Source organism: Urocampus carinirostris, chromosome 5 (assembly GCF_059441175.1).
Source record: "Urocampus carinirostris isolate Australia breed hairy pipefish chromosome 5, RoL_Ucar_1.0, whole genome shotgun sequence".
In the NCBI taxonomy this organism is placed as follows: Eukaryota; Metazoa; Chordata; class Actinopteri; order Syngnathiformes; family Syngnathidae; genus Urocampus; species Urocampus carinirostris.
Window position 1 is genome coordinate 16,849,842 of NC_142353.1, and position 12,547 is coordinate 16,862,388.

Here is a 12,547-nt window from a genome sequence, read left to right on the forward strand (position 1 = left end):
GTTCATCAAGTTCACAGTGAGGAATATTTGCCAATACAGTCCAACATAAAATTAAGCAGGACGTGGATGGAAAGGAACTTCATTTTACAAGGTCCAACACTCAGCCAAGATTTTTTCCTTTGATTAGAATGATGTCATGATGCAAACAGATTGCATGAAAAATAGAGGCAAAGTGGAAAGTGTTCCCCTTGTACTCTATGGAGGACCAATCCTGCCATATGTGGAAATAAATGTATGAATACAGTAAATGGACACCCACAAGTATATACCACATAAATACCGTATTTATCAATGTCAACGCGTACTCCTGTAAAAAGCGTAACCCTCATATTGGATTAAATATCGGTATATAATTTTGCATCACTTTTTCTTAGCTCAACCTTTGCGGTTGGATGCAACTGGAATCAAACGCAGGTCGCATTAGTGAGAGCACTGAATCATAACCACTGGAGAGCGAGTAATATAAAAGAATATGCAAAGTTATTCGAATTTATCTCATCATCGTCACACTTTTTTTTTATTCATGGTGCCAGAGACGAATGTTAATTTTTTTGTGCATTTCACATGTTACAATTACAATAATTTATATTCTATTCTTCTATTCCATTCCAACTTTTGCGATCAACCAAGATTAAATTTATTGCCAACTATGAACATAAAACCAGCATTAAATTCCCTATGTATTTAATTAATGTCCTACAAAGTCCGATCCATCATCAGATAAACAAAAGCGTGGTTTCCCTCATTTTGCTTTTTTGCGTTCAGATCTTCCAGGACAACTTTCAGTTTTCTCCATTCTTTAACACTTGTCTCTGGTACCATTAGTAAAAGTAGTGTGATCATGATATAAAATCGAATACCTTTCTGAATGTCTTCTACATCACTGGTGGGCCAGTGGTTAGGATTTAGTGTTCTCACTGCTGCAACCCAGGTTTGGTTCCCGCTGCATCTAATGTTTTGCAATTGTGGTCAACGATATTATTCGACTGATCAATCATTGCACAAATACGGTAAAACATCGAGTAAACCGCTCACCTAAACTTCAGAGTTATTTTTTTAGGTGAAAAAACGAGCCTTACACACAATAAGGTAAATAAAGACCCAAATGAATAACGTTATACCTAAATTTATTGTTTATTTATTCATTTATGTATGCCTTTTGTCATTTATTTCTTCAGTTATTAATTTCGGCAACTATTTTGTCGTGTATTTTGTCGTTTATTTTTTCCACTATAAATTTTGATTCAAATAAGAAGGCTCATTGCCTGAGCTTTTCACCTATTGGTTGATCAGTGATGAACGAAAGCTCAGCCAGTTTGACCTGTCCCTCATTTGAATAACATTTTGATGTGACAAAATACACAAAAAAATAAACGACAAAACACACGCGAAAAAATACATTAATCTATAAACAAAATGCATAAATAAATGTCATAGATTTAGGACAGATACTACATGATTTATTTATACATTTGTTTATATATATATATATGTCAGGATTGGTCCTCCATAGTCATGAAGAGAATAAATGTTCCATAACATGTATAATGGGCCCTCACATTACCTGAGCGCTGAATCTGTGAATGTCATCTGAAGCACTGATTAGCTCGACAGAGGACAGGGAAGAGCAATGACTACGCGCCTGTGCAGCAAAGAGATGTTAACAAGAGAAAAGATGAGAAAAGCCAAGCACCGAAAGCAAAGCCAAAGAAAACAATCATCATCTGCTGATGTACATTATTTGAGTTAAATTGTGGCCACATCAGAAGAGAGCATAGAAAGTAATAAAGGCGTGAAAGAACATGAGGAAGAACGGGTGTAAAACCTTGGAAGCAAATCTGTGCGTGCTGATGCTGGAAAAGACGTCACCAGGAGGAACGGGAGTCAGCCGGGGGTTCCTGACCTTTTCCGACTGGCTCTGAGGAACACAAGACAACAAGCTATGTTTGTAAAACAAGGTATATGATTAAAAAAACAACAGAGATGTGAAAACAGCATAGCAAAAATATCAACAACCACAATATTTATTTTGTATTCATTTTCAATTTAGAGATTTTCTTTGAAATTCATCTGTGGACCGAAATAGGTAAATAAATGGAAGACACTGACTTTTGTGAAATGGACCTGTGCATGCTCGAAACGATTTATACTCCAAATGTACCAAAATGTTTTCTGCCAAAAACTCACATACAAGCAATTAACTATAATAATTACCTTTGGAAATCGGTGATTATGTAAATATTAATTCCCTTAAAATTCGAAAACAAAAGAAAAAAATACAGTATAATATGTAGTGGATAAAGTTCATTATTTTTCTTTAATTATTTTTTCAAATTGGGGATGTCCCGATCACATTTTGTTTTGGTATTTTAGTCCAACACCTTGATTTCAAGTGTCAGTCAATGGCGAGTCTGTATCTGATTTAAAAAAACTGATATCTTTCCAAATGATCTCAAATTAATATACAAATGTGCAAGTTTGTGTCCAAGATATAAAGTATGTTGATTTATATTCATATATCAAGGGACGATTTCATCAAATGTTTTGAAACAGCAGAAATTCGTTCAAAGTTGTTTATTACAATATATACTATTTTGTAAGCACTGCATTTGATTATTCACATTGAACTGCTAAATATTAATTTTGCCAAACTCCTGAATTGTTTTTTTACAATTTGGTTTATGTATTGAATACGTTTTGTGGTTTTAGATGAATAGGGTGAATACAAAATAGTGTAAACTGAACATGCTACACATTAATGAGCAGCTAAGTTACATTATAAAGATAAATGTTCATGAAAATGACTAAAGACTTAAGTTGCACCATTTCTGTGGAATTGCCTGGATAGGCTTTAGCTTAAATATTAATAAATCGTCGTGTTCACATTTTTAAGACTTTCTAAATCTGATTTAGGGCATTTCAATGCCAATTAAGGCCTTCTTTTTAGAATGATAAATTCAATGCATTTTATCAAGGACCAGCGGGAACCCTGCCTAAGGGATTTGTGTTGTGCCGAGGTGCAACACTGGCAGCCTGAAATTTTCCAGGATTTGCAGCAAACATTTTTTTAAAAAGTACGTTTGATTTATTTTAGAGCAATTTTATGTTAATTGGGTACACGTCACGTCAAAGAAACTCAAAATGATAAAGAACCCGCTCATCTTTCCAGATTTAGCTTTTGCTCTGCAACATATAGGCCGCTGCGGTATTCACTAAGTTGCAGTGCCGCTCATTTGATCTAAATCGGAGCAGTTCGACTTAAGTTTCAGGTATAACTACCTCAGACCGATATTTATGAGTCAAACTTATTATTTCTTGGTTTCCCCAGTGGGATACAAATTAAATGAGTGTGCTGGGGATACAATGGCTATTTTCCTTGTTCATGCTGCTTTACAGTGGTTAACTTGCTTAAGTGTGTACAAAATGGTCACAGAACAGCACAAAATGAAGTGTAACAGGCTTAAGAGTGGGTGTTGTCAATGTGTCATCTAAAAGGGTGGCGTGAACCAGCAACACACCTGCTCTTCGATCTTATCCTGTCTGTCGAGGGCGGCTTCCACTGCATCAAAGAACTCGTCTTCATTTATCAGACTGTTAGGCCCCTCCTGGCAAAGGCAGAACAGTGATATGTTATGTGGACATTTAAATAAATAAATAAACAAACAAATAAACATTGAGGGAGAGACCACAAAATGCTTTTTCATAAATGGGATTCCAACTCGCCTCATAGTCCGGGCCTCCATAGTGTGACTTCTTCTTCAGTTCATGCACAGCGGATTTATAGGCATCTTCGACTCTCCTCCTCTTTTCTAATTCCTGAGAACAAGAACAAAAGTACTGTATTTTCCGCACTATAGGGCGCACCCCCAAAAAATAGTTTTTGGTCCTATATCTTCCATAGATAAGGCGCACCGGATTATAAGGCGCTACAATGAGAACGTCGACAAAACAGTCAGATGATTCAGTCAAACTGATTACCCCCTTTACATTCCCAAAGCTTGCACAGAAGCAAATACGTGTTGTAGACACGTGCGGATGCGGTGTCCGTACGATCTCACTCAAATGCATCATTTCAAATATCATTCGGAAGGTTAAAGTCTTGGGATTCAAAAAATGCCAAACATTTCTTAGTTTCTATTTTCTTTTTCGCTCGCAACTTTACTGTGCATATGACAATAAACACTTGGAATTGAGTTTAATTCACTTAACTCATCACAGCAACATCAAGATCGTTCTAAAACAAGATACCGGGAAAATATAAAGCCGCATAGCTCACCTAAGTTCTCACGTTCAATAATGATACGCAATCATGGTCTTCTTACAACCGTGAGTGAAGTAAATCCAGGAGAGTAAAATATTTACCAATACAGACTAATGAAACATGTTTCTTTATGGCGTACTTTAGCAAGCTTGCTAAGCTTGCTACGCCATTGCTAAACTCGGCCAATTGCAGGGTTTGTTTTGGGCATCTAGCCAATCCGAGGCTCCGAATAACTTCAGCCAATAGCGATCGATTTAACGGATGATTGACATATCTTTTTCGGCCAATTGTAGGGTTTGTTTTGGCCCGCTAGCCAATCCGAGGCTCCGAATAACTTCAGCCAATAGCGATCGATTTAACAGATGATTGACACATCTTTTTCGGCCAATTGCAGGGTTTGTTTTGGCGCTCTAGCCAATCCGAGGCTCCGAATAACTTTAGCCAATAGTGATAGATTCAAATGATGATTGACACATTGGTTAGCCAATGAAACGCCGGTATATAAATCCCAGCATACACCGCGGACTACTCCACGTTCGGGGGAAAATTGAGTCGGCGGCTGTTGCGTAAGTTGCGAGACCTTGCGATTTAATGTTGAGCCATATATAAGGCGCACTGCATTATAAGGCGCATGGTCAGCTTTTGAAAAAAATCAAGACTTTTGGGTGCGCCTTATAGTGCGGAAAATACGGCAGTCCCTTTTTTATATTATATGTGGAGTGTCAAAAAGACAGATTAAGAGAGGTACGGTAAGTAAGTATTGTAAAATTCGGACTGTAAGCCACAACTTTTTTCCCCAAGCTTTCAACCTTGCGGCTTATGCAACTATGCGGCCAATTTCTGCATTTTATCTGACGGCCGCCAAGGGCGTCCGAGCAGTTTAATGAGACATGCGGACTATATGTGTCGAGGAAGGCAAAAGTTCAATGTAACTTAATGAATAAAACTAGCATGAAAAAACCCTCATCATGGAAAAGGTGGCAATCGAAAGGGGAACCCTAACTACCATATTGGGAATAATTTTACGAGTCTGTTTATTTGTAAACAGAAATAATGTGGCGAAACAAACAAATTACAAGAAGCAACGTCCAACGGAGCGGAAATATTTAAGGCGGAATCCTATTCATCTGTCGGCATTATCGTTTGTTTTGAAGTAAATATTTTACACGGTTGGATTCTATGGATTGTAACAAAGCCATCTTCGCAGACATTCAAAGGAGTTGAAGACAGCCAATAGACGTATAGGTGAGTTACCTCGGCTTTATAGTTTTCAGGTATCTTGTTTCAGACTGATCGAGATGAGTATTTTTTGAATTGATCACCATATATTGGACCCAAAGAGTTAGCATTTTCCAATGTAATGTGACGTGATGTATTTCAGTGACTGGTGACATTGTATGGACCTGTATTTGTTTATTAAAAGTCCGGTGGCCCACGGGCGGGTCGTGTGAACATTAAAGGGTTAAGGTACTGTATATTCATAATATTTCTGTGTACCGTCTTTCTTTGTAACTATCTTGTGGCACATGCAGCGTATAGTCAGGTGAGACTCATGAATGAAAAAAGTGGGTTTTCCTTTAGAAATGTACTGGGTGCGGCCTATTATCAGGTGCGTCTTATAGTCCAAATTTTACAGAAAGCAGCCACATACTGCTGGGTCCGAAACTTAAAAAAAAAAAAAAAAAAAGTCACAAGAATTATACAAAGCACACCTAGCCTCATTATTGTTTTTGAAGAGAGAACTTCACACACTACTAGATTACAATTATCTTTAACAAGCGAAACAAAAATGATCACGCATCCTAATTGCCTTGTCAGTGAGCAGTGCTGAAAATGAATAGAAGAGTCCCTTAGTTAAAAATTACAGTGTCAACAAGTCACATGCATTAATATAAATTATTGACTTCTGAATGTATTTCAAACAGCCAGAAATGGACAATATCTATCCATGTGCATGACCATTCTTGATTTTCAAGTTGTAACCACATAGGACTTTTCTCCGATTAATCTGACCTAGGGCAGGGTGATATGACCTGCTGTTACATGTGTGGACATAAATGCACATTAAAACAAGAAGCTCGGATTTTAGGAGGTTAAGTTAGACTGGACAGTTGCGAGAATATCCCATTAAAAACGTTTAAACAATAATACGGATTTTAAACTCATTTTAATGGATGTTTCACTGGAAGCTGGTGCAAAAAAAACATCCATAGTGACTGATTTTCCTTTATTCAACAATTAACTAGTTAGTTAATATTGTTTAATAATCAGCACCCGATTCAAAGTGTTCAATTCCTACCCTGGATTGCACAATTTACTGAATTTTCGAATTGTTTCTAAAACGACAAATTATTGAATCATTTCAATTGCCTAGCCCTAATATCACCGCATGTGTTACTGGCTAGGACATAGTTTTGGAATGGATAGAGGGGAGGTTTCCCCACCTATATTGAGAAATCACTGTTGTGTCCCCACCAATATTATGTGATCATTTTAAAAATGCACTTGGCCCCAACCAAAGCCAAGATCAAACTTACGCCCTTGGTTATTTGAAAAACATTTAAAAACAATTTTTTTTATAAGTGTATAGTTCCCCAAAACACTATTCTTAAATACCAACAAGCAGCAAACGTAACAAAAATTCAAGCGACTTCTCAGAAAGCATGAAGAAACAATGACATCGAAGCAAACAAACGTTATAAGCAAATGTGTGAAAAAATATTCACTCTAAAAATAGGCAACTAAGACCTTACAATACTATCGGAGTTGGCGCTTTCAAATATGGAAACCTGACAAACCAGTCACATTTTTACAGCCTTTTCACTGAGAATGAAACCAACTAATGATGCACGTACATTTATTGTTACCCCAGATGACTCAGTGAAATCAATAAAAGAGTAGTTCAAAGACTTTGTTCTTAGTAAAGAGGCACAACGAAGCACAAAAACAAACATGAAAGCAGCTGTCAACTTCAGCCGTTTAAGAGACTTACTTTGAAAAAGTGGCTACAAGTCTGTAAAGGTATCCAGTGTTGCGTCTGGTACTTGAGAACCTCCGACCGCCGCTGTTGTTGCTTCAACAAACTGAACCAAGACGTCCGAGCAGTCATTCTCAGAAGCACTTTCTTCTATACTTAGCGAACTCACTCTCCTTCCTTACTCCCTGATTCCAGCTAAAAATCTCAACATTTAGGTAAAAATAATATTCGCTTGCGCAGTCAAAGACACTCCAGTCTCTTCCTAGGTTTTGTAGTATTAAGGGTTGGGCAGTAGGCCATTGCACAGAAACAGGTTTGACAACATGAGTCGATCAAGAGCAAAGGGCATTCCTTAGCAGACACATGCGCACTAACAGGTCTCTAAAGTTCAGGCCAAAACCAATGAATGTGAGTCTTATCAGCCAGCCATGCTGCTGGTTTGATGTTTATTGAAGGTAACGCGTGCACGAGTGTGTAAAAGTGGGAGTCTCTTGAAACGGTCAGATAGGGATTGGAGTCCCTCTTGCAAATAATGTCAAGGCCCAAGTGTGACGAAAGAGTTCTATCACCCGAACAAAGACAAAGAAATACCTTTAATCGGCAATGCCTGCTCAAAGGGACATTCAGAAAACACTATGTCAAAGCAGAATCTACCACACGAAGATAAAAATATTGAGACACCTATTAGTTACACCTACAGGAGATGTCATTTGAATAAAAAGAGGGATCTTATGCTTCTTGACGACATTTGTCAGGTCAAAAATCACTTCCGTTGGGACATTAAAAACTGAGCACAGTTTAGTTGTGGCTCTCAGGTACCCTGAAGAAAAAGGATATCCCGAGACATTACTGAAAATAAAATAATCGTTATTACCTTCTCAAGCCTTTTCTGCCAGCTGTCCTCCCGTTTGACCATTAGCTCAATGCAATGTGACAAAGTGGACAGGATCCCCGCAGTTGTGGCTTTGAAAGTGATGGCCTCTCCTTTGAAGTCAATGCCATTGATGCCTTTGGGACTAGCAGGGGAAAACACTGGCAAAGACAAGCACAATACTAATATTTAGAGAGGACATTAAATGATTGGAGTATGACCGCAGTATCTTCTGGACACTCACATTTCTCTTTGCTGCCGTTATTGTTGTAATAACATTCAGCATCTGGCCTTGATGTGGTGGGAAAGTCATCTTCATCCTCCTCCACTAAAGAAAACAAGTTAATTTAGTAAAATATCAGTATTTACTTTATAGAATATGAACAAGGCTTCACATGATTTAAATTTGATGCAACAATGTGCTCTGGGGGTATTGAGGTTAATTTTCTGTTTCTTTCCAGCACCTCTTTTGTTCTTTGTACTGGTTTAAATTTAATTATTTCCCACATGTTTAGAGGGCCAATTTTAACATGTATACCTTTGTCCCTGTGAAACTCATCCTTCGAGACAGCATCAGCACAGGAGTCGAAATATTTCTGCAACGTGTCCACTTGTCTGCAAAGAATGTCCCGAAAGGTCTCCATTTCTGCTAATTTCTCACAAAGCCGGTGTCCCTTCTGAAAGGAAAGATGCTCTTTCAAGATTCAGAATAATTAAAAAATGATCTTTAGTTGCTTAAAGAAGAATGTGCTTACCTTGAAAGAGGACGTAGATGTGGCAGACAAGGCACTGGCCGCTGAAGTGAGGGACAACATGGAACCATGACGCCTCAGACTAGATTCAGACCCATACCCAGACTCCGCCTGTGGAAGACAGCAACAAGAACACAGGAGCATATTATTAAAGAGAATTACAAAATAGAAGGGAGCGGAAAAAAAAGGGACAGAAAGAATTGGTGATGGGCTTCCTCGTCTGCAACTCACACAAATGAGACAAAGAGAAGAGAACAGTTTCAGCCATCAGCAACACTGAGCAATGCTGAGCTGGACAAGAGCAGGACCTCCACCTACACAGACAAACTCTAGAGAAACAATGGGAATGACAAATATGCACAATCCCAGAAGCAGCAGCCTTACCATGTGGAAAAGAAAGCCTTTTCTGTCCAAAAGATGGCATCTAATCTTACATTTATCTCAAATTAACAGATAGATTCAGTCTGTTACTCACACAGCAGACAAGCATTAAAATAGGACATGACGTTGAGCTATCAACTGCAAATTAAACAAGCGTGTCTATAATTTTACTCTTCTGTGGTTTCAGTATTTAGGTAATCCCCCAGGGCAAACACATAATTTCTCTATTGATGACAACAAATCAGCAACTTAAATGAATGGTAAGTGATGGGCTAAGTGTTGGTCCAATGGTAAATATGGCAGCCAAGACTTGCAAAAGATAGCGCTGTCCCATAAATAACTAATTTCAGGAGGACAAAAAGCATGTCAAGTTATTCTTGTACCTCGTGTATTGTAGAATTCACTGTCGAAGTCACTGAGATGTAAGAATTCTAATTATGATACAACAAAAAAGGTCAAAATGTTGCCATTAATTCCATTGTGCGAATCTGTGATAACCTACTTAAGCCAATGTGCTAATTCCATAGTTCAATACTGCTATTCAAATCCCCAAAACTGATCTTAAAATGCTGCCTTTTTTAGTGAAGAACAAGCAGGAAAACAGTAACTATATAAATGAGGCGATAACCTTTCTCTAGAACTTGATTGATATGAAAGAAAAATATAGAGATTGTTTTTAAATAACACTGAATAACAATAACATACGAGTAGTTCTAAAGATAATTGTCCATATTTTAAATGAAAAAGGAATGTAGAATAACCAAAAACATCAAGACTTCGGTAAGAGTTAAGGGGCAGCATGCCAGCATGAAATAAGCCCACCCTTCCACCACTCCAGCAGCCAAAGCAGGACAAGACACTGCTGCAGTCCTGACGGCTTGCCAGCCCAAACATGTTACAGACTTTCTCTTCAGAAACACACCCCAGTTTTTTGTGACAGTTCCAATGCTTCGGTCAAGTGCTCCAGTTCCTCTGGACACACCTCAATAAGGAAACAAGCAGCGCCGGCAGAAAAAAAAAAAATCATCTGAGCTTTTCCAACGGAGACAGCATCAACACAGCAGGAAGCGGGAGAATCGCTTTGAGGCAGCAGCACAGAGATGGAAGAAATTATGAATTCCTCAGAAGAAAGAAGTAGCCCAAATTTCAGTCTGTTCAAATGCAGCCACACACAAATGCTTGCAGTCTGCATAAAAGCATCACACGAGACCACACACCCTGATGTGGGAAACCTTTTTATCCTGCCCAGCTCTTTGTGCAGCATCAGCCACTGAACCGGTGAGCGTGCGAGTGCACGAGCACGTGCCGGTCACGAACTCCATTTGCAAGCATTAGCAGCAGAGGAAGATGAGAGCCGTCTGGCACTGTTTGGATCGTAAAACATATCATGGGTGGGCGATTGTTGCAGCCTATGCAAGTCAAGCCAAACGTCAGGGACAGAGCGCCTTCGGCGGAAAGGAGGGACAACATATTTTGCTTCAATCATTTTACTTTTCAAACTCAATTTTTCTGATATACTCAAATCTAATTTAAAAAGCAACCTGAAGGAGAGGGGGTCGCACAAAAAAAGTGTCGAAAAAGGAAAACATAACATGTTTACTCGCTCCTTGGAATACTTTACAACAAAATGGAGCAGTTGTGAAGACAGTTCAGGTGTCTCTCTTGATTTGGGTATCCATGAGAACAAGAGCTGCAATGATTTCAACCAGAAGATGGCATCAGCAAGTAGAATATTTCAAAGTTACATACACCACCTCTAAAGACAGAATGCTAGACATATTTTAATAAGAAATATTATTTGAAAGAAAAAAATCCGTATGCAAATCACCCGGCAATAAAAAAACAATGAAATAGTTACATTTTACTGATGATAAATATGAAAAATATTGAAGACTGGGACCAAATTGAAAGATGAAGCAAATCCTTTTTCCCCCAGCGAGCGGTAGTAAAGACATGCTCAACAATCACCACCTGCAGTTTATCGAGTGTCCTGGGGTTATTAGAAGGCACCGATCCAACATGACCCTGGAATAATCGCACTCATGCACTAATGGACGTGAGACCTGCGGTCACTCGCACTCAGTTGACATGCCCAGAGTCAGCAGCCACACTGTTAAGTTATTTCAAAAGAACCAATAAAACAAATCTTATGAGAATTCCCACAAAAATGATAACTTATGTGTTCCCTCTACATGTACAAAAGTAGAACTACATGTTCATGATCTGTGGGATATATGAAAAGAGAAACAAATATAATGATTTAAGTGTAAAGAACGATGCTTATTTTACATTTTGCCATCACTTACATATTGCAGAAACAACATGATGCAGCCACTAAAATAAAGATAGGAATGAAACTGTACCATAAATGTTGTCAACACAACATGCTATGGTTATAAAAGCAGCAGAGATAAAAATAGGCTTTGTGCAAACAAATATGACAGGCATCTTAAGTAATTTGTGCAAGATGCATAATGCAACTCTAATCACCAACAGGAAGAGTACAGATTCATATTTCTTGTGTGTGACTTTATTTTATGACTATACTCAAAATATTTAACACTATGTTTATCAAGCCGTCACTGATGTGATGTCAACATGTGCCTTTTAAAGGAAGCCCGGAACATGACCAACATACTGATACACAATAGCATACATACATTTTGGAAAACGTTTAGGGAGTGAGCAGCTGCTGAGACTCCAATGACTGGCCTAACCCCCATCTTGCACACATTCAAAGACAGAATGAGGGAGTGTTTGTGCAAGATGGCGTCTTGTCCCGGTCCTATCACAACTATTTCAGAGTACTGAACACCAAAATCATTAGAAGTAATATAAAATATCACTATTGCAGCGGTGGAAACATAACATGTATTCAAGATATGTGATGCTCTTTGCCTGGGCGATTGATCCTCCTGTTGTCCCCGCTAAAATGGACATGCTAAGCAACAGTTTGCCTCCTTCCACTAACCTTGTGCAACTCAATGGACTCGATCCACTGGAGTCGGTGCTCAGGGTCTTCAGCTCGGAGGTACCACACGCTGTCGTTGACGCTGATGTCAAACCGACACTCGTCAAATTCATGAGGCTGGAAGGGAACATGCAAAAATTATGGGAGCGATGTCAGATACCTCAAACGGCAAAAACATAAGTTACGGTATTTTACGCACTATAAAGGCACACTGATTGTAAGGCGCACCCCCAGAAATGAGTCTAGTGTGATATTGTTTTCATATATAAGGCACATCGGATTATAAGGCGGATATACCAGCTCAGTAGCCTAGATGGTAGGGCGCCCGCTTTGA

The 12,547-nt window shown here is 38.6% G+C and overlaps 1 protein-coding gene across 3 annotated transcripts in view; it reads right to left on the bottom strand.

Annotated features, from left to right (window-relative positions):
* LOC148365611 (ceramide transfer protein-like) overlaps nucleotides 1–12,547 on the bottom strand; it is a 33,129-nt gene that overhangs the window by 15,081 nt on the left and 5,501 nt on the right. For 2 of the 3 annotated variants that reach the window (XM_088336004.1, XM_088336003.1), the window contains 9 exons: nucleotides 12,214–12,330; nucleotides 8,865–8,972; nucleotides 8,648–8,786; nucleotides 8,354–8,437; nucleotides 8,113–8,270; nucleotides 3,724–3,816; nucleotides 3,519–3,605; nucleotides 1,826–1,918; nucleotides 1,565–1,642 (listed from right to left, as the gene is read on the bottom strand). In XM_088336004.1, the coding sequence (XP_088192130.1) occupies nucleotides 1,565–1,642; nucleotides 1,826–1,918; nucleotides 3,519–3,605; nucleotides 3,724–3,816; nucleotides 8,113–8,270; nucleotides 8,354–8,437; nucleotides 8,648–8,786; nucleotides 8,865–8,972; nucleotides 12,214–12,330 (957 nt within the window). The remainder of the gene's footprint in view (nucleotides 1–1,564; nucleotides 1,643–1,825; nucleotides 1,919–3,518; nucleotides 3,606–3,723; nucleotides 3,817–8,112; nucleotides 8,271–8,353; nucleotides 8,438–8,647; nucleotides 8,787–8,864; nucleotides 8,973–12,213; nucleotides 12,331–12,547) is intronic. The other variant, XM_088336005.1, reaches the window with a different exon arrangement.